The 26858-nt window shown below is 31.9% G+C and overlaps 1 protein-coding gene across 1 annotated transcript; it reads right to left on the bottom strand.

Moving 5' to 3' along the window:
* Positions 1-18119: 18119 nt before the first annotated feature.
* On the bottom strand, positions 18120-25939 carry LOC124369426 (zinc finger A20 and AN1 domain-containing stress-associated protein 9-like). Its single transcript, XM_046827432.1, has 3 exons — positions 25748-25939; positions 19239-19266; positions 18120-18268 (listed from the first exon to the last, which is right to left on the bottom strand). The coding sequence occupies exons 1-3, from the start codon at positions 25937-25939 to the stop codon at positions 18120-18122; spliced, it is 369 nt and encodes a 122-aa protein (XP_046683388.1).
* Between the last annotated feature and the right edge of the window lie 919 nt (positions 25940-26858).

The following is a 26858-nucleotide window of genomic DNA, read 5'->3' as shown; positions in this document are numbered from 1 at the left end:
TACATTATCAACATTTCCCCCCTCTCCTGAGTAGTTTGAATTGCTTACATTCAGCTATATCTCGTTTACTAAAAGGCTCCATAGTCAAACTCGGTTTAATATTGTACGGATGATAATATAATAACTTCCATAATTAAGTATATTATCAACGTTTCCCCCCACTCCTGAGTAGTTTGAATTGCTTACATTCAGCTATATCTCATTTACTAAAAGGCCCCATAGTCAAACTCGGTTTAATATTGTACAGATGATAATATAATAACTTCCATAATTAAGTACATTATCAACGTTTCCCCCCACTCCTGAGTAGTTTGAATTGCTTACATTCAGCTATATCTCATTTACTAAAAGGCCCCATAGTCAAACTCGGTTTAATATTGTACAGATGATAATATAATAACTTTCATAATTAAGTACATTATCAACGTTCCCCCCTCTCCTGAGTAGTTTGAATTGCTGACATTCAGCTATATCTCATTTACTAAAAGGCCCCATAGTCAAACTCGGTTTAATATTGTACAGATGATAATATAATAACTTTCATAATTAAGTACATTATCAACGTTCCCCCCTCTCCTGAGTAGTTTGAATTGCTGACATTCAGCTATATCTCATTTACTAAAAGGCCCCATTGTCAAACTCGGTTAATATTGTATGAATCAAGTTTCACAAAAAATGTAAAGTCTAAAGATCCTATCGTTCTTTAGATATTCTGTGTATATTTAGGCCACATTAATGCTCAGGAAAATATCCTGGAAGGACAAGTGTCATCATAAAATTCAATGTTTTCTTTCATTTAGAAGTAAAGATTCATAGAAAATATTAAGTCTGTGATATTAGTTGTCGAAATATAAGTCACTAGCTTCACTGATACTCAGAGTCATATGTATGAAAATGCACTATCATCAAACAAGATCTTCTGTATGTAGTGATGATGTTTCATACAAAATTGTAAGTCCTTGGGTAAAATCGATCATAAGATATGTTGTAAAAGATTAGGTTATGGTGACACTCTCTCCCAAATCGTATTGGGGGACAAACACCGTTATCAGACTCAATGCTCCTATGTAAAAATGTAAGAATATTAAAAATGCAGAGTCCACAACTCAATTGACTCTCGAAATATTCCTGACCCTCAGCCAAATTACTTGTGCAAACATTAATAACTGTAAACCTCAATTTCTACATATTAATTAAATTCATACGGAATTAAAAGTGTATAGGAACAGAATTTGTTTTCATCTCAATATATTTTGCATACATTTAGGCTTCTCTAACACTCAGCCAAGTTGTATTTTAGAACATGCTGCATTAGCACACACAATGTTTTGTGTTAATAAATAATATTAAACTCTAATATCTAATTTAATTATCCATCTAGAGGACACAGTTCTAAAGATGTTACATGTCATTTCATTTTCAGATCCATATCTCATAGAATTCTCTAGATATTCTGAGGAAAACGGACAGTCGATAGACACATAGACATAAAGCCAGATTAGAAATTATGCAAGCCACCTAAGAGATGATTTTCGGTGACGCTCAGCCAATAATCACATAATCTTGGACCATATAAAGTGTCTTGAAAGTACCGGGCATTTGAATATACTGCTGCAGTTACACATTAATAGGTAGTTTGGTTTTATTTGTTGAATTTTGAATACACTCCACTTTGAAGCACAGGCAAGCTGTAAGCAGGAAGGCATTACTGCATTGCCAAGCGAGTTTATTTTTCAATCCTCAGAAGAATGGGGAAGGAAAGTAAAGCATGTAATACAAGATTTTTCACAAATCCATTATATTAGTAATATTATAAAACAGTATCTACTCTCCTATTAGATGTAACTGATTTTTATAGAGTATATTTTATGATTTCTTTTAATTTGAAACCCTTGCCAAGGCACCTCATGTGGGGGCACAACCCTAAAACTGTCCATGCTTCCTGTATCTTTCTTCCATTTCTCCAGCAACCACATGTAATAAATTACAAATTTTAAATATCTTTAGACATCAGAAGGATGAAAGAAATATTACTGGTACGTTATGATGGATATGCAATCACAGGGATAAAAGCAATTGACTAAATATGTTGGAGATGACTCAGAAAGTATTACAGCTAGGAGAGCTTGCCACAAGACCTGAGGAGACAAATCAACTCGTAACTAGTATAAAATGGCAGTGGCTTGCAATGCTAGACATCTGACCACAAAGAGTTAATAATTATGAATCAACATTGAGAGAATGTTAATATTAGAGTAATTAATAAGTTACTCAGAACTAATTGAATTAAAATACAATAAAAACCTTTCTACTTTGTTTAAGATTTACTGTACTTGAGAAATTAAAAACTTGAAATCTCAAATACTAAATAAATTTAAAATGAATCGCATGTTATCCATATAATGCAATATGACTATGAACTCATCATCCAATTTAAAGGTGCAATTTTAAAGGTAAACATTTAATAATTTTCAACAAACAAATTTTATGAAACAGAATTTAAATCATTTTTTTCTTGAATACAAATACATAATACATGGAAACAATATTAGAGTGTTCATCAAAATCTTCTGTAGCTAATCATAATATATAACTGAAGACGAAATAAACTTCAAGAACCTCTGGAGGTGAACATTCAGAACTATCCAAACACTGTATATGCTTCTTTTCTTGGTTATTATATTTGGATATTAACAAACTGGACTCATTCATTCTCATTTTCATGTTGGCCTGTTTACCACCATCCAAGTACAATCCTCTGAAACAAAGAATGAAAAGCACTACATTAAATACAAATTGAAGGCCACAACTTGTGATTTGACATTTAAAAATGAAATATAAACATACTACCTAATTAATAACATTTTACTTAATACATTTTTTAAACATTATCTTTGTTTATTTAATTTTAAAATGTAGACGCCTGTTCCATTTTCAGGGTTATGCTACCTAAATTTTGTTAAAGTTGTCATTAGCCTAAGGCGGCTCTTATAAAACAGTACTGTATATGGAGAATACAATACAAGGCAAAATACTGATTCAACAATTATGGCAGTTTTGGGCAGTTTTTGAAAAAAACATTTTCGACGAGAATGCTGCAGTATTTGGTTAAACAAAACCAAATTTCAGATGAACAGTTTTAGTTGTGGAAATATAATTTGTCTATAGACGCTGTTGTGAATTTGGTCGACTTGTTTGTCGAGGGATCAGAAAATTGAAATACTACAATTTCTCAACATCAAAGGCATTTGCCCATGTTGATCACAAAACTCTGCTTGAAAAACTGGAATCCACGGCATGTTATACTTGTAGCTTATACAATTTCTAAGCGACAGAACTTAAGATCCAAATCTAAATCTCAAATCAACTTTAAAAATCCAATCCAGTTGAGCTACTGGGTCCTGCAGAATCAAGACTGTTTCTCAGTCCTATTCTGTTTCTCACATATGTCAATGACATTGTGTCACCACCACTGTACTATGTCATGCAGTATGCTGGTGACCCAACTATGTTTCAGTAGAACATAAAAATCTCTTTTGGAAGGCTTTTTTTGAAACCAACAATTGTGTTCAATATTTCAACAGCCTCAAACTCAAAACAAATACATCCATATCCAATGTCATAAACATTGCTCTGCAGCCAGACTCAGAATGTGGCCGTGCTGTCATGTTGCAGATCAATTGTGGATGAAGTCTACAGCACAAAATGTCTTGGAATACACCTAGATCGAGGGTTAACATGAAATGAACACATTCACCATGTTTGCACCAAACTATCCTCAGGCATAGTTTTGAGGTCTTTAGCCAAGTATTACCCATTCAGGTTCTAATAACGGCATATTATGTCTTGATTTACCCCCATCTTACCTATAGAGTAGTGTTGTAGGGTGTTTGCAAATGGATGAAAGATGCATAATTGTTGAATTTTATATTTGAGTGTGATCCTGATATGGTGAAATTAACCTTAAAAGTGTTGTGTACCAATTTGTAGTCAGTGGATGAGGTAACTTGTAAAGTGCAATCAATATAAACCAGGTGCATTCGTAATTTACTAGCTACAGACCAACATCAATACATCAAGTAAATGTTAATAAGTAATTTCATTTAATTGATTTACTTGATATTTCAATCCCTTGTCGAGTTGCTAATCTCTATTGGCTACTATCTATTGTCGAGTGTTAAATTCTTTAAAATTAGTTTGATTAACTAAATAACAAATAACACATTTCAATAAAGGTTTTAATTAATTACATTTATTTAATTGTGTAGCTTGGCCACTAAAAATAAATATGATTTGAACAATCTGCACTTTTATTAGTATAAAACTGATTACCATTTGTCCATAACATTTTACATTTTTATTTTTAAAACTAGATTTCTTACAGTTTAGGATTTTCTACACACGTTAAATTTTATTTAGATGTCAACACTATAATGTATCCTCGTTTTTTTCACTCATCAAAGTAGGTATATATTCAATATGTACTATAAGAAATAAATCATTTTCTTATTACTTCAACATATGTAGATTTATCTTCTGATTTTCAAGAAGAAAATTAATGAACAAACACTTTATATGTAAATAAAAATAAAACTTTTTAGGAATTTAACTTTAGTGAGCCAGAAAGTTGCATAAAATGTAGTGCAAATTTGAAGAAATCTGATAAACACCTCCGGGGTTCACTTTTAAATGTTGAACAATTATATATGTATTAATAGTTATTGTCTAAAAACTGCAACAAAGTCACTTCTTAAATGTGCACACATATCTTCATCTTTAGTGAGTGATGAGATTTTAAGTATTTAAAAAATGTAATTGGTGGAAAGCTTGTTTCTAAAGTTCCTAAAACTTAATAAAATGGATCAATATTAATATTTTTAATTATAAGACCTTAATTTCCAATCATATTAATCTTAGAAAAGTGAGAAGTTATTTATAATAATGTACCACAATAATTTTAAATTGCTATTTCTACTTTGATCAATCACTTCACTTTTTGGAACAGGAAATCCTTGTTAACTTCACAAATCAGATATATCAGCAACATAGTTTCACATTTTTCTAATAAAACTAACTGCTATGTACTGCAACTGTTAAAGTTGTTAATTATGTATAAAACTGAAATATTTTTACCCTCCTAAGTAGGTTTATTTGATCATTTTTACACTGTTTCATAGATCATTATGAAACCTTTTAAGCTTTTTACGGTAGAAATTCTGTGAACATAGTATATTTTAAAGACAGGGTATTTGAATACGCTACTCTGGATGTTACAAATAAGGCCTTTATAATTTAAATGAAGAGGTTTCCTCAGACTATTTTAAGAGTGAACAAAAATGGAATTAATTTACTTGTGATATTCATTACAATAAAAATTTAATTAAATAATCCCTAAATTACATTTTTTCTTTACTTCTTGTTAAAAACCTAGCCCTGTCTCCCTTTTGAGCTTTTTATTTCCATCTCTTGTTCCAAGAAGAAACATTACAAGAAGTATTTTTTTTCAGAAGTAAATAAATCAAAGTATTAAGGATAAGGTGTTTTTATAGAGCTTTTACTTACCTGGCAAAGGGCTACTATGCCATTTAAGATTCCGTGGATGAATCTTCTCCACTTTATGCTCTGACGATCCTCCCTTGCTATCTGGTCCTGTTCCGGAAGTATATTCCTAGGAATGGCTTGTGCCCTCCCTATTCCTCTTTGCCTGTTTTTAGTCATCTCGGAAAATGACACCATCTCATTCAATGCCACTTGAAAGCGGCTATGAAGATCCCTGTTTGTATAGAGTCTTATCCTGTAGCTTGTTGCTGCCCTTATTTGGTTTTCAGAAACAACTACGCAAGGCGGGTTGTGATTCCCAAACATTTCAACATTGTACATGGGCAAATGTCCATCCCTTGTTCTCAAGATATCAAGAATCATTGCGGGCCAAAGTGGCTGTTGGCAGTAAAGCCCTCCTCTCTTAATGAAGACTAAATCCAATTCATCATACCTCGGCTGAAGCATTCTGTAATCAAAGTTTAAAAAAACACTTTAGTAATCAATAACAAAATTTAAAAAGAAATAATGTTACAATATTAATTTTTTTGGAGCTCATCAAATCAAATCAGATATTAGAAAAATAAAGATAGAAGGGTCGGGAATCAGTTATAGCTATTATGACTCAAACAGAACGTACAGTGCTCTCTGTCTCTTCTTATATTTTCTCTCTTACCTTCGTACTGTTTTGTTTGTTTAAAAATAAATTGTAATTTAAGACCCAATGACACTTATAATATGGTACTTACAATTATTCAAAGTCTTTATACAATCAAGCCTAGCAATAAGTGTTGTTTCTGGATGTTTTAAGATTAGTGCTGTGCCAGTAGACAATCTAGTTAATTTTGCACGGAGTACATAATTAATGTTGTATCAGTGTCATGCACCTCAGATATTACATTTAATAGGCACTGAGGGGTAGAGACTGTACCTAGTTAGTGCTGCACCACATAATCAATGTTCTTAATCAGTGGTGCATCAGTATATTCTACCCAGTTGTATAGCATATGTATACAGTGGATCTAATGAGTATTGTATCAATCATATACAGTATTACTTGCCAACAGGATCTGATTGATATGATCCTCAGACAAAACCATGCACCTCAGATATTACATTTAATAGTCACTGAGGGGTAGAGACTGTACCTAGTTAGTGCTGCACCACATAATCAATGTTCTTAATCAGTGGTGCATCAGTATATTCTACCCAGTTGTATAGCATATGTATACAGTGGATCTAGTGAGTACTGTATCAATCATATACAGTATTACTTGCCAACAGGATCTGATTGATATGATCCTCAGACAAAACCATGCACCTCAGATATTACATTTATTAGTCACTGAGGGGTAGAGACTGTACCTAGTTAGTGCTGCACCACATAATCAATGTTCTTAATCAGTGTTACATAAGTACAGTCTATCCAGTTAAATAGTGGATCTAGTGATAATACACTCAATGATACAGAGTATCTAGTTAGTACTGTATCTATCATATTATATAACATGCCTACGTAGGCTACAGGATCTGATCAATAGGTGCAATCCTCACACAGGATCCTGCATTATGTAAACTCCAGTGAAGATTTTATATGCACGAATTAATCATAACTAAATAAAATTAATTGTTACATGAAATGATCTGAAATTAAGTTTCACTAATACTTGCAAAAGGACAATTTTTCCAATGAAAGTTGTTTAAAAAAATGGGATTAATGTTATTAACATCTTTTATCTAAAAGAATGTAAATATGAAAAATAAATTCTTTATTGAACAAAATCTCATTTCCATGCGCATTAGTACAATAATAATACACATTCCAGACCATGACTATGAATAACATGAATTGGTTCTGCCAGTGGTTCTGCCCTTAATGCACTTGTTTTACTCCACAAACAATATGTCGCTGCTATGTAAATAATCTACGCTAATTATTATTTTTTAAATTAATTTAAGAACACTGCAATAGAGAAATATTGCATTTAACTAACATTTATGAGCAAAGTCAGTACAATATTTACAACAGGAAGCCAAACATTAAAAAATTTTACAAGATATATGCCAACAACAGAAAGAATCTGTAGATCAACTTCGGTTACCAGATACATGGGCAGATTTGGGTTGTGATATTTGGGGTGCAATGGTAATGGAGCATTAAAAGTTTCCAGTTTTTAATGGAAACATAAAAAGCATAAGCTTTTGGCTTAATTTCAGACCTAATAAAATATATTCAGTATGTTCAGCACTAATTTTATATACTTCACAGAGACGCGTCACTAGCACATAGTCCATTTATATAGTATTAGTACAGCCGTATCCTTACTATAGTAGGTACTGGTTGTTATTCATCACTTTCATTATTAATTTCATCTTTAATCGCAAAATTCTACATAAATAATTTTTTGCACCCTCGTAAATACGCAATGAGTCCGTAGGGCAAGTGAAAGCTTAGACTAAATTACAGAATGTAACATATTGTAGAGTATAGAAACATAAACTTGTCATATTTTATAAATGGAATTTATACAGGCATAGGTCCTTAATTGAAATACACACAAGTGGTCTCTGGAAAAAATATTATGTCATTGTTATAATGGGATTTAGGGTTAGATAGTAGCATCTTCATAACAGGTACATATCTTATAGCACAGGACATAAGATTTTGGTCCTACGAAATTACATGTAAACAGCCAGAATCATTTATTAAGTTTAATGACCTACAGTTTTTGTTATTTCTTGATAGACCTTGGCTATAGGCTAGCCCTCCTCCAAATATATGCTTTAGCCTAATTTTCTGTTCACTAAATATAAGCTCTATTAAAATACTCGAATATCATACATAGCTATGACTACTGTGAAACTAAACATTAAGCAAAATAAATATTGCTTTATTAGTCTCATAGTCTGAGTGAGACCATAGTCTAATAGTTGCCTTTAGATATCTATGAAATTAATACATAAACAAATTTAATAAAACCATTAACATATTTAGCAAACACAACATATATTAAATGAATACATCTTGACTGATAGTACTTGGAAACTTATAGTTAACTTCAACATTTATTTCTTTTAAAAATTCTTTTTTAATAATTTCCCAATTGTGACCTGTTACTTCTGAAGATGTAAAACCTATTAAGCTATTTTATCTAATACAAACTAACATTAAATAAAGTTAAAGGAACTTATTTTCTTACCTAAGAATAACAGGAAAAGGATAATAAAAAGGGATGAGTAAAAATATAAACTTAATTATATTTGGCTTATCCGTTTATCAAATACAGAACGATCTTGGTAATAATGGGCGCCGAAGTGATATGGAAAAGAGGAGAACCCGGAAGTATCGTAATTTACCGGATATGGAAGCAAACCCATATTAATAAACAGACATTCCATACTGTATCCTAGATTATACCCAGAAGGATCTATAATAAAGGACTATACACAGTACTAATATATACATAAGTGAGAAGTTATATTGCCGAATTTTAGACGCTGCTGCTCGTCTTTGAGTATTTTAGTATCGTAAATTAAATTAAACAAAACAATCAATATATGAATTACACTATTTATTTAATTTCAAACACAATATCAAATTCTATTGTTGTTTGACATATCGCATCGTTACTTTTTTGACGAGGGATGTAACAAACAATTAGTTTTGCTGAAAAAGAAACATTTGATATATCATCTGTTAAGTCTAAAAGTTATATATTCATACAAATATTCTCTTTTGTACTCGTACAAAAACAACAGTTTTTAAATTAAAACATGTCATTGTGCATCTAGGTCTAAGAATAAAAAATGTGTTTAAAGTGTTTTGGTTCATTCGTAAAACTATAACCGGAAAGAGTTAATAAGTAGCCTATGTATTGGAATAGTACAAATTTATTAAACAACTGAGCAAGGTGTAAGGTAAGACCTTATGCAGTTTTACACAATAAAGTTATATTGAGAAGAAATGTATTCAATGAATTAAAATCAAAATACATAATTATATTCTAACTATACAATGTATATAGCCGTTTCTCCACCATTCGAGACTTATTGACAGTCTGGGCTTGGGCCGCTATGATTTCAGTTGAATGTTTACACTAAATCAAGGCCTATTTTAGATATGCCAAGATAATATCATATGCACTGTTAGAAGCGTTGGAGGCCGAGCATGCGTAAGTTTGTGTAAGCATTTTAATACACTGAGCCAGAAAAAGTGCACTGTACATTATATTGTAATATAGCAAACGTTGCCTACAATATTCAGCAACATTAGAAAATGATTAATTAAATGTGAGAACATTAAGCTCAAAGTATAAAATTTAATATAATTAGTGAATATTTATTAAGGATTTCTATAATATGTCCTGGACTTTTTGCTGACGCAACTTATGTACAAATATCTTGTTTTACCACATGCTAATCGTATCAATTACTTCAATAAAAATGTATTTACATTCTGTTCTACATTAATGTGTGAATATCAAAGTATGTAGATTCAGAATGACTCAGTTTATTTGAACCTTAATAACGCAAATTCAATGATAGCCAGTAACAGCATGTTTGTAGTATAAAATAAAAGAACAGTGTATAGGGCAATAAGTTTTTGGGAAATAACAATACAGTGTGGATCGGCTGGTAACAGGTCAATGTTACAGATCTATACTATTGATTGGCCAATGACTTATCCGTTCATTTCGTTGACCGGAATACGGCGATAGATTCTCAATATACTGTCGCGGGAGGTGACCTTCGGCCACAGGCGATCTCGAATGACGTAATAGTGGGGAGGAGGTTACCACTACCGGAAAATCCCTCCTAGACAAGCTGGTGGGTCAAGAGCATTTCACCGGAATGTGTTTTAATACTATAATACTAAAAGTTGTAAGTTTTGCAGCCCTCTGAGAAAATGTAGGTCTATGATTGCATTCTTATTCTTATTTAAATACAAATTGTTGTAGACCATTCTGTAACACATAAAAATAAAAAAATACGTTATTTTACAGGTATTTACAGAGGCTCTGGAAGATTGATGTATCTTAAGAACTACAAGCCCCATCCTTACCTTTTTCTATGAATTTATAGATTGTAAAATAGCCTATGTGTCTTTTACTTCAGAATGGGAGTTTTTTATTTAAATAATAAGTTTTGTACATTGAAACGTTAAAAAATCTAAAACCATGCCATCCATAGTAAAAAGTTATTGGCTTTTAAATCAATATATATTTTTTATAGAGTATATGTTTACTGTATATAAAACTACACTATTAATCGTGAAACATGAAATAAATAATTGTGCCGTGTGTTTTACAGCTGATAGGTTAATAAGACGAACATAGACTTAGAAAACACAAAATTCTAGTTAAATATGATATTTTATTAATTTTTTATTTAATTTCAGGGTTTCATAAACAAAGTTAGGCACAAACAAATGTAAGCGAGCGATACTTTAGCAAAAATAAACAAATATAAGTTACACGCATATAAATCAACGAAAAGTCAATCTATTTAGTTTGGATATTTTAATGTCATGTAGCTTGTCATAACCGCAACATTACATATTCTTCTTAGTTTCAGTGACAAACTATTACATGCATCAACCTGAGATATGACAGAGGTGGCACGATATTGATAACATCTTTCACATAACAAATTAATAAACTCTCCATTCTCGCTTGTCTGACCACAAATGCCTTTTTATTTAATAGTTTCTCAGTAGCATGTATACTGAACCTAAAAAAATTTAAGTAAAAAGCTTTATTAAGAAAACCAAATAAAACTTTTGGAAAATATTGTAACTAGAATATTGGACTAGTGTTTTCAATAAAACATATGTTGAAAACACACTTCAACAGGGCATTAACTTTAATTCACTAAACAATATCAGTTTATTATAAACAAAACATGTGAGAACATAAAGTAGAAATATGAGACAAGAACTTCAAGAATATCTTATATTTAGCAGATTATTACCCAACAAGATTTGAATAATTATGATAAATAAGTTTGAACGTAACAATTATCGCTAGAGTAAAATATGACCATGAACTTGATTGTTGCCAATAAAATCCCTTTGATAGCAACCTAGAAAATTATTAACAATTAAAACTGTCATAATTGTCATGTCTCCATAAGGTGGATAAATGAAAAACGGATGTTATACACTATCTCAAAGAAATTTTGACTGAATTCCATTATAGTCAACATTAAAATCTAAATCCTGTTCTTCCTCAAATAGGCAAGCTTACTACTGTTTAATCTACTGTAAAATTGTCATTACTGATTATATATTGAATTCAATTTCCTTTAAAAAAAATCCAGTTCTTTTAGTCTCTGGATGGATTTACTCATCCTAAAATGAGTATTTTACAACTGAGATTTTATTTGTTTTCTTTAATATTAAAAAAATATGATTTGAATTATCCCATGTCTTGACTCTCTTGATCAACTCCTCTATAACTCAGGTTGTCTTCACAGCAGAGTGGAAGGTTATCAAAGCTATTCCAATTCTTAAAAACATTGAAATTTTAATCTTGATAGCTTCATACTAACATTCAAAATTCCAATTGTTTGAAACATTTTTGAGAAAAATAGTATACATGCCTAATAATCTAATGAGCATTATTGTGTTACAGTATACTAATTTAGATCATTACTATAGTTTAATTCTTTCTTTCTATACTAATAATCAATGCTAAGCTGCTTGGGCAGTTACTAACTCTGCAACCGGCCATGAAAAAGGTGTACAGCCTTCTTTTTATATTACATCTGCTGAGTTTAATGACTGCTTTGTAAATATTATTGATACTGTAAATACTAATAGTGATATCATAAGCAGTGCTTGTCAAATAGATATATTAAAATCATCGGGTATTAAATCCTCTGATTCACCTAATTTTACTTGGTCTGAAGTGAGCATTGCTGATGTGTGTAATATTGTAAATTGCAATATTGCTAAGCAATTCTAAATCTGAGCATGTTTTTGTTCTCTCCAATGTCGTACTTAAAAAATAATTGAAGAGATAATTCTTAGTTTAAGTAGTAGGCCAACAGACTCTGAAAATAAATCAGTTAAGCTTTCAGGACTTAATTTAGATTTTACGCTTACTTGGCGTGCTTTTATACCAACTCTCTTCTCCCGCTTTTCCAGAGTCATATTTTGTCTAAAGAAAATTAAATTAAGTACAAGTTCTAATTTAATTACCAACGCCTATTTTTCACATTTTCACTGTCACATTTTGAATGACAGTATTCTTTGGAGGTAACTCTCCTGGTGCAAGTGAATTTTTTTAAATGTAAAAAAAGCTATCCTCAGCTACATGACCATTAATGAGAGAGAGATTCTTGTAGACCTTTCTTTATAGAATTAGGCATATTAACACATTCCTTAGTCTCTACATTTTACAGAGCTTAGTGTATATAAAAGAAAATCTGATCTTGTTTAGTTTAAGAAATTATGTACACTCTCATACCTGATCTGCAAATCTAATTAATGTGATATACATTAGACTAAGCAAGTTCCAACATAGCTTTGTCTACATTGGTACAAATCTTTTCAGTAAGTTACCTCATTATGCCAAAACAGTGTGCACTAAGAACCGTAAGAATGTTTTGTTTAAGTAACTGAAAATGAAAGCATTTTATTAAGTTGAAGAGGTGTAGGCTACCTACATGATTTTAATGATATTAAAATTTTAAACTAATTTTAATAAATTTTAAAATAGCTATAAGGACATTTTAAACTAGTTTTAGGGAAATTTTAATCTAGTTATAAGGAAACTGTAATCTATTTGTAAGAAATAATCTAAGAACTAGTTTAAACTAATTACTGTATAAGGAAACTTTAATTTAGTTATAACAAATTAGTTTTAATGAAAGCCTAACTAGTACAAATGATATAGCCTAATTCATGCCAATCTTGTGATATTGTTAATGTGGGATAACAAGAAACATTCTTGATTCTTGATTTTAGAAATTTTTATTCTTTTCAGATTTTCTTTTGTGATTTTTGTTCAAGTTCAACAGAGTAGTCACGGAACTGACCAATGCTACTCTGAACATTATAGGAAACTGGTGTGATGGGATGGGTCTCTGTGTCAACCCCGCCTTGGCTGAAGTGGTTGGTTGTCTTTACAAAAGAGCGTCAGTTGGAGGGTATTGGTCCATTCTCATTGAGAGACTCCTCTATTGAGTTAAAGTCTGAGGTTAAGTATATAATCAAGGACATCATTTGTATGACACCAGTGATTAGTTTTTTCGTCAATTCACTATTCCTTTCAACTAAGAACAGATATTTTCTTTTAATATTTCTAATTTGATCTCTAATATAAAAATTAAGTGTATTAAAAACACTTGGAGTTGGTTCATTATCTCCCTAAAAATCTTCAGAATACATTTGAGCCAAGTCCACTATTTTGGATTTTTTGGAGTTATAACATAAAATTTTGCCAATAAAACCTATATAAATGTCTAAGTTACTCCTTAACTTATTAAATTGAACACATATACTTAAAAACATTTTAACAGGTAATTTTGTTATGAAGCTTTAACTTTAAATTTGTGTGGTTCAAAAGAAGCTAAAAAGGCCTTAGTTCACTTGTATTCTGAACCCACCACATATTGACTGAGTATTGAAATTAATGAACATGACTTGTCAAGACGGCTAGTAAATCTTGGCTAGTTTTTAGTTAGTCATATGCTAAATAATCATAAAATAAATTTATTCTTATTCCTATATTTAATATAGGACAATAAATTTTATTGTCAGTACTAAACAGAATTCTATAAGCAGATTGCAGCTATGGAGGTCCCAGTGGCGGGGGGGGTGTATACACAATATACAGTATTGCGTATATGCTATGTATGTACTGAAATTATTTGTTTTAAAAATGTGTTTGAGATTGTGTGATATGCTGTCTCAAAGCTTTATGTTATTATAAATTTACTGTTTATTTGCTTACAATTTTAGTATTTTATATATTAATTTATAAAGATATGATCAAAATTAGGTAAAATACTGAGTTTGTATTAAGCCTTTATTTTTGCACCAGATTTCCAAATCCCCATAGCACAATAAAACTATAGTGTCAAAAGTTATGTAAAATGTTAACTGCCAACTTCAGTAATTCTATTTTAAAGGTAGAATGCCAAAGTATATTTGGATATATTCACTTAAATATCTTCAATGGACTTTACTATGATTAGATGGTTGTTACTATGTTTATAAATCGTCATACTTACGCCTACCAAATCGTTAAAACCTTTAATTAACATACATAGCAGTGTCATAACATAGGCAAAATACACAACACTTTGTTCTAAGAAATTTTGTTTTATTGATAGGCAGCACAATATTTTGTGTGCATTTGGCTACTGTAGTTATACGGTCATCCTTAAAGCTTTGTTGGAAACTTACTAAGTTCAAAAAGGAATTGGTCTGTTCACAGATGGTCTTGAAAAAGAAACGCTTATTCCATGAGTAACAACAACTAGTTATTACCAAATGTCATTACCATTAAATTGGGTATTTTTGTATGTAATTCAGTAAATTATAAATAATTGAACTATGTTACTTTTTATATTAATAAATACCAGTACTTTTTATAAAGATTCTTGAAGCATTGGAAATTTTTTAATTTAATACCAGTGGTAAATTATTACACATTTTCCAATATTAACTTTATTTTTGCAAGGCCTTTCAAAATCAAAAATTCTATTATCAGCCAACTTCACAAATGATCCATTTCTAAAGTTAATAAAATAAAATAATATTGAAAAATATGAAATTAGACTGATATTAAACAATAAATACAAATTAATATTGGAAAAATGATAAATAAAAATAATTATATTAATATAAAATGAAATAAATATTGGAAAGTTTGTGGTAATTTACAAGAATCAAATATAAAAGTACTTTATATGTTAATATTTAATCAGTAACTAGTAGGTATATAAAGTAACTAACATATGGCATCAATAATGACCTATCTTTAAATCTAAGTTGTCTACTGAAAATAAACTTCACAAAAGACAGAGTGCTGTGAAATGTGCTTCCTCACATTCCATCCATACGCAGCACAAGAGAGAAGCTAATAAAAATAGCCATCTGCTTAGTGACCCTGTTGGGCCACTTTACCCAACAAGCTATACCATAACAACTATGACTGTCAGGCCAATTGGCCTAACATGGCATCTGCAGAGTTAAACTAAAAGTTTTTGTTATAAATAGTTATGTCTTAAAAAACCCATTGTTTTATAACACGATAATACATCAAAATTGTAATAACGACAATTAGGTACTTCCACTATAAAATTGAACGACGTAAAATTTAATTAATCATACAAGTGATATATAAAAATTACTACATTTTTATGGCTAATTTTAATATTTTTATATATTTAATAAATCATTGAAAATTTAATATTCAACTGTGATCCTTAGACATTGCTTTACATTCCGGTAAAAACTTTATTTAAAACTTCTTAACGAAACAAGAATGGATATTGATATTGGTTGATCTAAAGCCTAGTACTGACTAGGTCGAAAGAAGGACTATTCATATTGTTTATTATACCTCAATACATTCCATTAATTTAGAACAATATAGTTATGGAAGAAACTCCAAAGACTATTTAAGTTTTGATACTATCTTCAAATGAACATGCTATTAATGACTATATAAGCTTTCGCATAGCTAAATTTTCAACTAATTCCGAATAAAATCAATTACACTGCAAATGTTTATCACTGGAAATGCATGTCCATGTATTGAAAAAGTTTCACTAACTTTCACTCTAGCAAGTCCAGTTAACAAATGAGGATACTTTCCAAACATATAATATTTACAAAATATATTTTTAAGACAGTTGAAAACGTAATGTACAGTAATCAAAAGTAGTAATGAACAGTGGGGAAACTGTGGCCTTTTCTTTTTCTAGCTGTGGATAGGTGAAGAATTAAACATAAAAAACACAGGAGAATTTATTTGACATAATAACAACTTTTTATAACATCAGCCTTTCTTTGTTACTTGTGAAAAATAAAATGCTCAATTACAAACATATTTAATATTAGTATTTAAAAACAATACCTTTCTCTGCCAGTTATGGGAATCATATAGACTCAAATATACATATATAGCAGTTGATACTCCAGTAGATTATGAAAACCAGATCGGAGAGGAGAGCCTCATGTGGATTTAATATTGATTAGGAATCAGCTCATCATGATGAATTTTGGAGGAAATTAAGTAATTTTCAATAGTTATTTTCTTCTCTATCACAGAACTCTATTTAAAGCGAATGATTAGATTGAATACATCAATGTATGAATCTAAAATCTTGACTGAAACATGTGACCTGTATTTGCTGAATAAATAACTCAAATATGAGTATGTCCAAACAGAATAAAAGCTACTAATTTGTCTGGCACTGGCTCTGGTACATACATTTGAAATTGAGCACTCAACTTGGGCAACATTTACTCTAGTAGAACACATTAATGATAATAAAATAGCAAAACATTTTTTCAGAGAATACAATAATGGTATTTATTACATAAAACTGTTTCAAGAATTCACATTCTAAAACTGACAATGAAATAGTAATTTAACTGTTTTGTACAAAATGTATACATGTATCGTAACATGTTTTAATGGCTCAATTAATAGATACAAAAAACATAAAATTAAATTGTATCCAGTAAAAGTTTATTAAATACTAACAGATTCCTAATAACTTAATGTATATTATGTATTACATATGTACTGCATTTATTATTATTAGTTCAACATTCTTAAATTTAACTAAGTAGTTACTATTAACAGTAGTTGTGGTCCTTCATTATAGTTCATGGATAAAGTGTGACAATTTTACCAGGCTAACTAAGAAGGTCAAAACATGAATACTGTTGCATATAATACATGATCTTAAAACTGAACAACTGATTTTGTTATTACATGTTTCATGAAAACTGAATTTGCAGACTTAGAAACATTGTACATTATTGGTTTTTCTCTAGGAAAACAGTTGGGCTTGGCTAAAAAATCTACAACATGAATTACAATTTAAATTAACTATTAACAAAAACTACTCACACAATTTGTGTTCATACTGTCCAAGTGCATGCAAACTAGATAAAGAATGAATTGGTTAATTACTTACAACCACACATTTATTAAAATGTCCAAGCATGCAAACTAGATAAAGACTTAAGTGGTTATCGATGAATATTTATAAATATAAAGTTAAAGAGGTGGAACAATAACAAAGTTTATGGATTTACACTATCAAAACAATTAAAAAATAGATAACTCATTACTACCCTAAGTTAATAAAATTTATATCACCTTAAATAACAGGTACATTCAGTGGCTTGTCTATGCAGACTAAAAAATGACTGTCTTTCATACTAGTCACTCACTACCTTTGCACTCAAAACTTCCAGTGCACTCGTATACATATAAAACATGACCTATGTTACTAAAATAACAATTTTTATAGTAAAAATGTCGTGGTGTATTAATTTATACTAAGATATTTTGTCATTAAAATGTGGTGGGTCCACACACAATCAACTACTCTTATATCTTTTTAATCTTCTCACTGACAACACGTGGATTGTTGCCCTGGATCTCTTGTGCCCTAAGCTCTCGGTAGTCAAACGAGCAGTCGTGCTTGTCCGAATATCTGTAGATGCCACAGTACAGGCCTCCGCAGTGACACTTGATACCTACACAAGTACAGTTGTATTAGTAACAACACTCACTATACTGTGCTACTGTGATAAGCTCACAGTAATAATCTCATCTCATTACAACTTATTTTATATATGGTCTCTTCTCGTAACAATTTGCACACCAGAACTTGAATGTTTAAAGCCAAATTTAGTACATATCATTGTATTTATAATCTGATTTGTACTGCGCTTATTTTTCAAACAATTCTAACAAACAACTAAGAAAATATTACAAAAAATATAAACAAAATTTCAACATAATTATGGTAGTTTGGCACTTACTGAAAATAGCTAGTTCATATGAGGAAGAAATTTGTTTATTGAATGTCATAAGTTTGAACAAAAAATGGTTTAATATTAGCCATTTTCTAAAGTTATACTTATTTTGCTTTAATTTTAAATACATATAAAACATTTTTATCAATTGGGGAGAATTGAATAACCTTTATGATTGAAATTTTTGTAGCCTAATTGCAAAAATGTTTGTACCAATAAAATTTCTAAAAATGATTTCTGCAAATTGAAGACAAACTAATTACAAAATCTTGTACTATATAATAGTGTTATGGTATTGTGTATTTGAAGTTAAATATGTATTTTTTGTAAGTTTTTGTGAATTTATAACTTTAATTTAAATGTTTCTAAAAAGAAAAAGAATGTATTACATTATACAATTCAAGGAAGGTTTATTTTTTGGTATTGTTATAATGATGGTTATGGATCAATATTGAATGACCGCATTAAAACTTCTAACATACCATCAAATTAGGGCACATGTAAAAAATAGCTCATGGAACTCAATTATTAATGACAATGTGTGCATAGTAATGGTTTCATATTTCACAACAATGGCTCACCTGTCAGTCCAACCCTCTTGCGACACACAGCGCAGCGGTTTGTCTTCTCCTTAGAGTCCTTATAACCCTTGTTACCCTGTCCTTTGTTGAGGTATACTGGCTCTCACTACTGATGCCTGCTGCTTCCCCTTCTGCCTACAAACAAAACACAGCATCATTACATGTGGCGAATTGTAAATCTTGGCTTTTCATATGTAAGGTACTAGTTCTCAGACTGTATTTGTTGTTTATTCTATTGCTCCCTTTCAGTCAAGGTAGTCTTCATCATAAATCATTAAGGTGACAATGTCTGCTTGTGAATTATCAGAGTAAAAGAAGACAGGCACAGAAGAGTTCACAAAACATTGTGTTTGGTTATTGTGAAGAACTTGTGCCACCATATTTCCATTGCAAGCCAATACTATGTATAACATGAGGTATATCAAAATAAATTCTTATTGCAAAACTGAAACTAAGTTCTTAACCCTGTAACTGATCAATACATATTTTTAATCTCCAAAATTGATGTGAGTTTTTTAATGGGTGATTCCTAAATTGAAAGCTCAAATAAGTGCTTTTGTAATAGTGAACTAAAAATGTATAGCTTTATTAATTAATACATGGAAAACCTAAACTGTGTACTAGAGATCTAAAAATTTCCTATTTTGAAAAATATAAAGTGTCCAATAATATCATATTAGTTTTTTGTATACCGTATTTAAAAAATTACATTTTCCTTGTTTTGTCATAACCCTACTTAAAACCAAAGAATTTATTGTATTGTTCTACAACTGTAACTCTGGGCAAAATATTGAAGGGCCTCTCTATTACCCATTACATACCTAATTTTGTAATCTTTAAAGTATCTAATATACATTTCATACAAAATGTTATGTTGACTTCAAGTTTTTAGTTTATAACAAATATATATAATATAATATAATAGTTCCACAGACAACAGTCCAACAACTTGCACAGAGAACACTTTTTTAGAGGAAGGAACACGACAAGAGAATATAATGGAATGAAACAAAAAACCCAGGATCAAATCTCAATAGCTCACCAAAATATAGATGGCCTAAAAAACAAAATAGAAAGATTGACACACTTCCTCCACAAGTTCAATCCACACATAATAATTCTAACAGAACATGGGCTAAATAGTGATCACTTGAAAAACACCAGGATACCTGAATACGAATTCATCTGAGGCTTCTCCAGAACTCACCACAGGAAGGGAGGAGTTGCTGTATTTGTTAGCTCTAAATTAAAAAATACAATCAGCATAGTATCCATCTCTGACATATCATCTGAGCTATAATGTGAAGCCATTTTACTAAAGATAACTTTTAGAAAATCCAACTTTTACTTAATGGGAATCTACAGATCACCACACAGCAGGCTAGAAAACTCACTGGATGCATTATCAGCTGAACTGGACAAAATACACTGTATAAACAATCCAATAGTCATTATGGGTGATATTAATGTGGACAACTTGACGAACAATAATGACAACCAATCTTTGACAGATGCCCTAGAAGGATACAACATAAAAAGACTAGAACTGCCTCCCACACGAATTACACATCATAGCCAGACATCTATTGATTGTATCTGTACAAGTCTGAACGAGGACCATCTATCACATGAAGTAATCAGCTCAGAACTATCTGACCACACAGCGCAAATCTGCTACATCAAGACAGATTTACAAAATGACAATACAGCAAAATCCAAAAAAAGACTAATCAATCACAATACAATAGAGGAAGTGAGGAAAATCCTAGCCTCCCAAGACTGGTCACAAGTTACTCAAAAAAACAGGCACAGAAACAGCTTTTTCAGCCTTTAACAGCGTTATGAAATACGCGATGGACATATCTTGCCCACATAAAACTTTTAAATTAAAAACCAATCACGTAAAAAGAGTATGGGATACTGAAAGTGAGACACTATGAAAATCATATTTGGAAGCCTTGAACATAGAAATACTTACTGGAGATGTAAATGATAAAAGGGAAACAGCAACTAGGAAGAAGATGTATGATCTTAAGCTAAAAGAAGAAGCAAAATGCAGAATTCATAGAGCAGGCTGACAATAAATCAAAAGCTGTCTGGAGGGTAATCAACTCTGAAAGAAAACAAAACACCACAACCATAATTCCAGCAAGCTTCATTATTGAAGGTGAATTACACAGTTCTCTCCCAATAGCATTGCCAATGCTTTAAATCAATTTTTTTCCAGAATAGCAGAGAAGACACTTGACAAAAATAGAACACCGAATCAAAATTCTACACCAGCAAATGTTATTCAGGCTCACTTTGTTACTAACTTGCAGCAACACAACACTACTGAAGAAGAAATATGAACAATTATTGACTCCATGAAAGCTAAAACATCTGCTGGAGAGGACGACATTTCTTCAAAGCTAATTTAGGCTGTAGACCAGCTAAAACGCGGACACACTTATTTTGAAGAATAAGGGTTCTTTGTAGATTTGCTTTACTAGAGTTGCATCATGTTGAAAGACAGTAGCTGAGGTGAAACTAAAAAACTGCATAGTAAGCGGTAGTAGCTGTTTTTAGATCACTTATAGACTTAATTCTCTTTACAACATAAAGTCCTTTGGCCAGCTTTTTGCAGAGAATGAGGTCATAGGGAGTCCTGTTTAAATATGGTATTTTGTTTTTTATCTCCTATCAACAAAGCTTGTGAGACCTCTGCGAGTGCACATGCAAAAATTACTTCCCCTGCATGTAACATCAGGGCTTTGTCCACTATTCCTCTCTTATATTTGCCACTTTTTTTTAGGTAGTCTGTGGAATTTATTATGAGAGAGTGAACTGTTCTGCAAGAATCTCTGATTTCTTCATCAGATATTGCTTTCATACAGCTATTTGTGTCTCTGTCGTACAATACCAATCCGCATGCTTTTTCCCAGTCGGAGTGTAAGTTCAATTGTGAGGAGATCAGGGGGGTTTCATCTGGGATAAAAGTAAAACTTTTTAGTTTTGTTATATTACTTTTATCCATGGAATTTAGGAAAGACAAGCGGCCAGTGTTTGAACTAACTGCAGTTCTTCTGATAACTTTCCACAGATGGTCCTATTTTGAGATGTATCAATACCCTCATCATCACTTAACTCCTGTTTATCTAAAATACTTAAAGGTATACTGTCTAATTTAATAAATTGATTTGAATTGACTTATGGTGTTGATTCCATGCAAGGCTTCATCAATGCTATGGTATTTGTGCATTTTGGAGACACTGCAAAATGGTTCATTTTATTTGTTGAATTCTGTTTGGATTTTCTGGTCTTTTTTGTCTGTTTGTTTATGTTTGCAAAATGTTCATGTTTTTTGTTTTCTAGGGCTTCTAATCTATCCATCATATTTTTTAATCAGTTTTCGAATTCTTGTGCTTTATTTAATCTGTGTCCCAGATAGTATTGAGGATTGTATATTGGAAGTGTAAATATCTGTTTGACATTCTTAATTACTCATACTTTCTACATCTTTGTTCTTAACATTCTCTGTTTTATTTAGCTCTCTTTTTAGATTTAATACAATCTTGTTGAGATTATTGATTTTTCACTGTACCCGGTAATAACTTGTTGCTGTTTTTTGTCATGTTCCTCAAATGTCCTCTGAATTTCTGAATAATATGTTTTTTTTCAGCTTCTTTATAAATTTAATGCAGGTTTTCTTCAATTTGTTTAATTTTTACTTGGTATTTATTTTCCTTACCCCTGGTCTCTTCAGGAATTGCCTCCAGAGTGTTGCCCTTAGAGAATGGTTTGCCTTAACCCTGCGATGGTGAGGTTGGGTCTGGTAGACCCAAGGGAATATTCATTTCGGTTTTATTTTATGTTGGCATCACTTCAGATGGCTGGCAATTTCGAACAGCCTCAAGGTCATCCTCCCCTACCCACTCCTCTTGGCGGTAACTGCTGTCAGTTCCATGTTCACTTCCAATAAATATACAACAGCTGACTGGGCCTGTCAGACCCAACCTTACTACTCGTGTTAGTGTGTTTCGGGTCACACCGACCCAAGGTTACCTTTGGTGTTACAGTGTTTTAGAGTATCAGAATAACCTATTTTCTTCTTTTTAGTGAACTTGTGTTGTTTAATTATGGCTGCGAACATTGTCCATAATAATGAACTTATTCATCGAATGTTAGAAGAGGACATAGACAATCCTTTGTTAGAAGAGGATGAATAAGTCGATTCTGATCACAAAAATATAAGTGTACACAGCACTGATACAGAAGGAGAAGGCCACGATGAAAAAGAACCATCTGTTGATCAACCACGGGTACGTCTTCAAACTCCAACAGAATTTTTTTTGGGTAAAGACAAAAGAACTATGTGGGAAATAAATGAAATCCCTCCAGGCCAAGCTCCTATGCGTAATGTTATTAGAGCTAGAATTCCAGCACTTCCACAAACTGCCAATCAAGCTTCTACCGAATATGAGTTTTGGTCTTTGTTTATGGATGAGAACATAATCAGAAATATCGTTACATTTTTACAAATCAGTATATTTTGAATATATCTCAAAATTATGCCGATCGAAGCCAAATTATTGTAACGAATGAAATTGAAATAAACAGTTATATTGGCCTGTTAGTTCTTGCTGGAGTGTTACATGCTGGAAGGCTAAATGTTGAAGAGCTATGGCAAAAAGATGGGACTGGGGTTGAAATTTTCCCGGCCACAATGAGTTTTCAAAGATTTTGTTTTTTGTGTAGATGCTTACGATTTGACAATGCTGAAACTAGAGACGAAAGGAAATCAATAGACAACCTTGCTCCTATCAGAGAACTTTTTGATGGTTTTGTAAACAATTGTAAAAATAACTTTTCTGTTGGAATGTTTGTTACCGTCGATGAGACATTAGTATCTTTCAGGGGCCGCTGCCCATTCCGTATGTATATGCCCAAGAAGCCAGCTAAATACGGCCTCAAAAGTTTTAGTATGGTAGATTCTAATTTGTTCTACACCTCTAACATGGAAGCGTATCTTGCGACTCAGCCACGTGGTCCATACGAGGTTAGTAATGCTGCTAGAGATGTTGTGCTACGCGTGTGTGAAACTATTTTCAATTCTGGACGCAATGTTACCCTTGATAATTGGTTCGTTACCTACGCCCTAGTTGAAGCACTGACTCAAAAAAGACTTACGGTTGTGGGAACTGTAAGAAAAAACAAACCGTTTCTTCCCGAGGATTTTGTCAACACCAGTAGAAGGGCTGTCCATAGTAGTTTGTTTGCCTTTCAAAAAGACAAAACTATTGTGTCTTATATACCCAAAAGAAATAAGCGTGTAGTGTTGATATCAACCATGCATATGGACTCAAAGATTATGAAAGTACTGGAGATTTACGAAAACCAGAGATTATATCTTTTTATAATAACACAAAAGGAGGAGTCGACAGTGTTTACCAAATGTGTACAGAGTATAATGTAATGCGCAACAGTAGGCGTTGGCCTCTTACTGTATTTTTCCATTTGATCAATGTAGCTGGTATAAATAATAGTCACGTGCTCCATACTATAAAACATCAAAACAAATTGTCTCGAAGAAAGTTTTTGAAAAACTTAGCCTTACAACTTATGATGCCTATGATAGAACAGCGTGCAGCAAATGTAAGACTTCCTACACAGATAAGACACTTTCAATGTGAACTTTCCATGTTAACTCTTTATATAGGTGTATTCCTAGAAATTTAGCAGAATCAGTTTCTTCCAGAACAATGTTATCCATCATTACTGTTGGGGTTTCATAAGTTTTAAACTCACGTAAACTTAAGTTGATGTAATTTGTCTTTTCATGATTAGTTTTGAGATTATTTATCAGAAAATTTTGAATGCAGGAATTAAGATCAATGAAGGTTTGAACCTCTAAACAAGTCAGAGGATCAGCCCGGAAACAGAGAGTTGTGTCAACTGCATATTGAATGATTTTCCCCATATAAGCCTGACGCATGGATGTTATTCACATAAATCAAGAAAAGGACAGGACCCAAGATTGATCCCTATGGGACTCATTGGTATACTCTAATGCTACTTGATACTGCATTCTGGACCTGAACACATTGACTTCTGTTGCTCAAGTATGAGTGGAACCACTGGAGTGCTGTCCCCCATACACCACAGCCTTCCAGCTTGTGTAGAAATATACCATGATTAACAGTATGAAATGCTTTTTGAGAGATCAAGAAAGACACTGAATGTTCTTTCATGAGTCTCAAAGCCCTTCACAATAAAATCTGCAAGTTGTGTGATTGCTCCATAAGTTGATTTTCCTGGTCTGAAACCAAATTTTTGATCTGAAAAAATGTTGTGTTTGTCAAGAAAATTAAGAAGTCGGTCCAGGGACAGTTTATCAAAAGTTTTGCTAAAACTGGCTCAAATTGAAATTGCTAGATAGTTATCCAATATCTTTGGATCGCCTTTTTTGAAAACAGGAACGACTTTTGCCAATTGGAGTGCGGATGGGAATGTGCCAGTTTCAAAAGAAACATTTATGATTTTGTCAATGGGCTTAATATGTGCCGATAACATTGTTTTATAAGCCACATTGAATGCCATTTATGTAATTGGAAGTTTTAGTTGATAAACTTCTTACAATACGTCCCACTTCGTCCTCACACACAGGAGCTAGAACCATAGATGAAGCAGGGGTATGAGTGGCGACTGTATCCAGTTCCAATTCACAGTCAGCATCAAGAGAACTGGCCACTGAGGAGAAGAATTTATTAAATTCAAAAGCTATAGCATTTGGCTGATAGTGATGTATTATGGCCCGATCTACCCACATCTTTACTACTGAGTGATTTTGTGTGGAGTTTGTTCAAACAATCAAATTTTGAGAGTTTTCAAGCTTCAAAAGAAAACGATCAGAACAATCGCCAACATAAACTTTAGAGAGTCGTGCCGACCAAATTTCACCAAAATAGCAGATGTTGACTCTGCTATGTCTATATTTCTTGGAGGCAGTTTTATTCTGTAAGTCTTAATGTGCCCTGATTAGGGGCAGAGACGTACATGAATATCAAATGAGAGGCAGAGATAACTACCGTAGGCGACACCGAACGTTTGTTTATTAACACCTACCCTCTCAGGCAGGTGTCCGTTTCATCAACAGATTGCACGAATCTATGAAAAACGAACAACACCCAATGCCTTAAAAACTCCTCTGAAGCGCTTTTTAGTATCTAAAGCATTCTATAGCGTCAACGAGTTTTTGGATTAAAGTTTGGAGACCTCCAATCTAGAAGGCTCCCACTGGCCTTGGTGGTGGAGAGAATGTAGTATTGTAAACAAATATAAAAGTTATAGATTTATCCAATATGACTTTTGCCACATACGGTAACTTATATTGTCCACAGCAATAAGACGTTTGACTTTGACTTTGAAGAAGGAATACGAAAATTAGTTTCATAACCTTCTAATACAAGAGTAGTCAGCATTGTCAGTGATGAATTTTGTTAATACACTTGTAGTGATCTTTGGTCGAAAGAGTAATATTATTAGAGTGAGCCTCTGTCCCCCAACTGCCTACCTGACCATACTTTGAGTCAAACGCACTACCTAACAAACCTTACTGCAAGCTTACTGTACTTTACTATTCACAACAAGTCAATGACATTACTGAAACATGTAATCCTATGTTCATATATTAAAATGAAAAACAAATTAACCCTATTGGAAAAAATATTGTTAATTATAACAATAAT

Source organism: Homalodisca vitripennis, chromosome X (assembly GCF_021130785.1).
Source record: "Homalodisca vitripennis isolate AUS2020 chromosome X, UT_GWSS_2.1, whole genome shotgun sequence".
NCBI classification, from domain to species: Eukaryota; Metazoa; Arthropoda; class Insecta; order Hemiptera; family Cicadellidae; genus Homalodisca; species Homalodisca vitripennis.
This window is presented reverse-complemented; position numbering and strand designations above follow the sequence as displayed.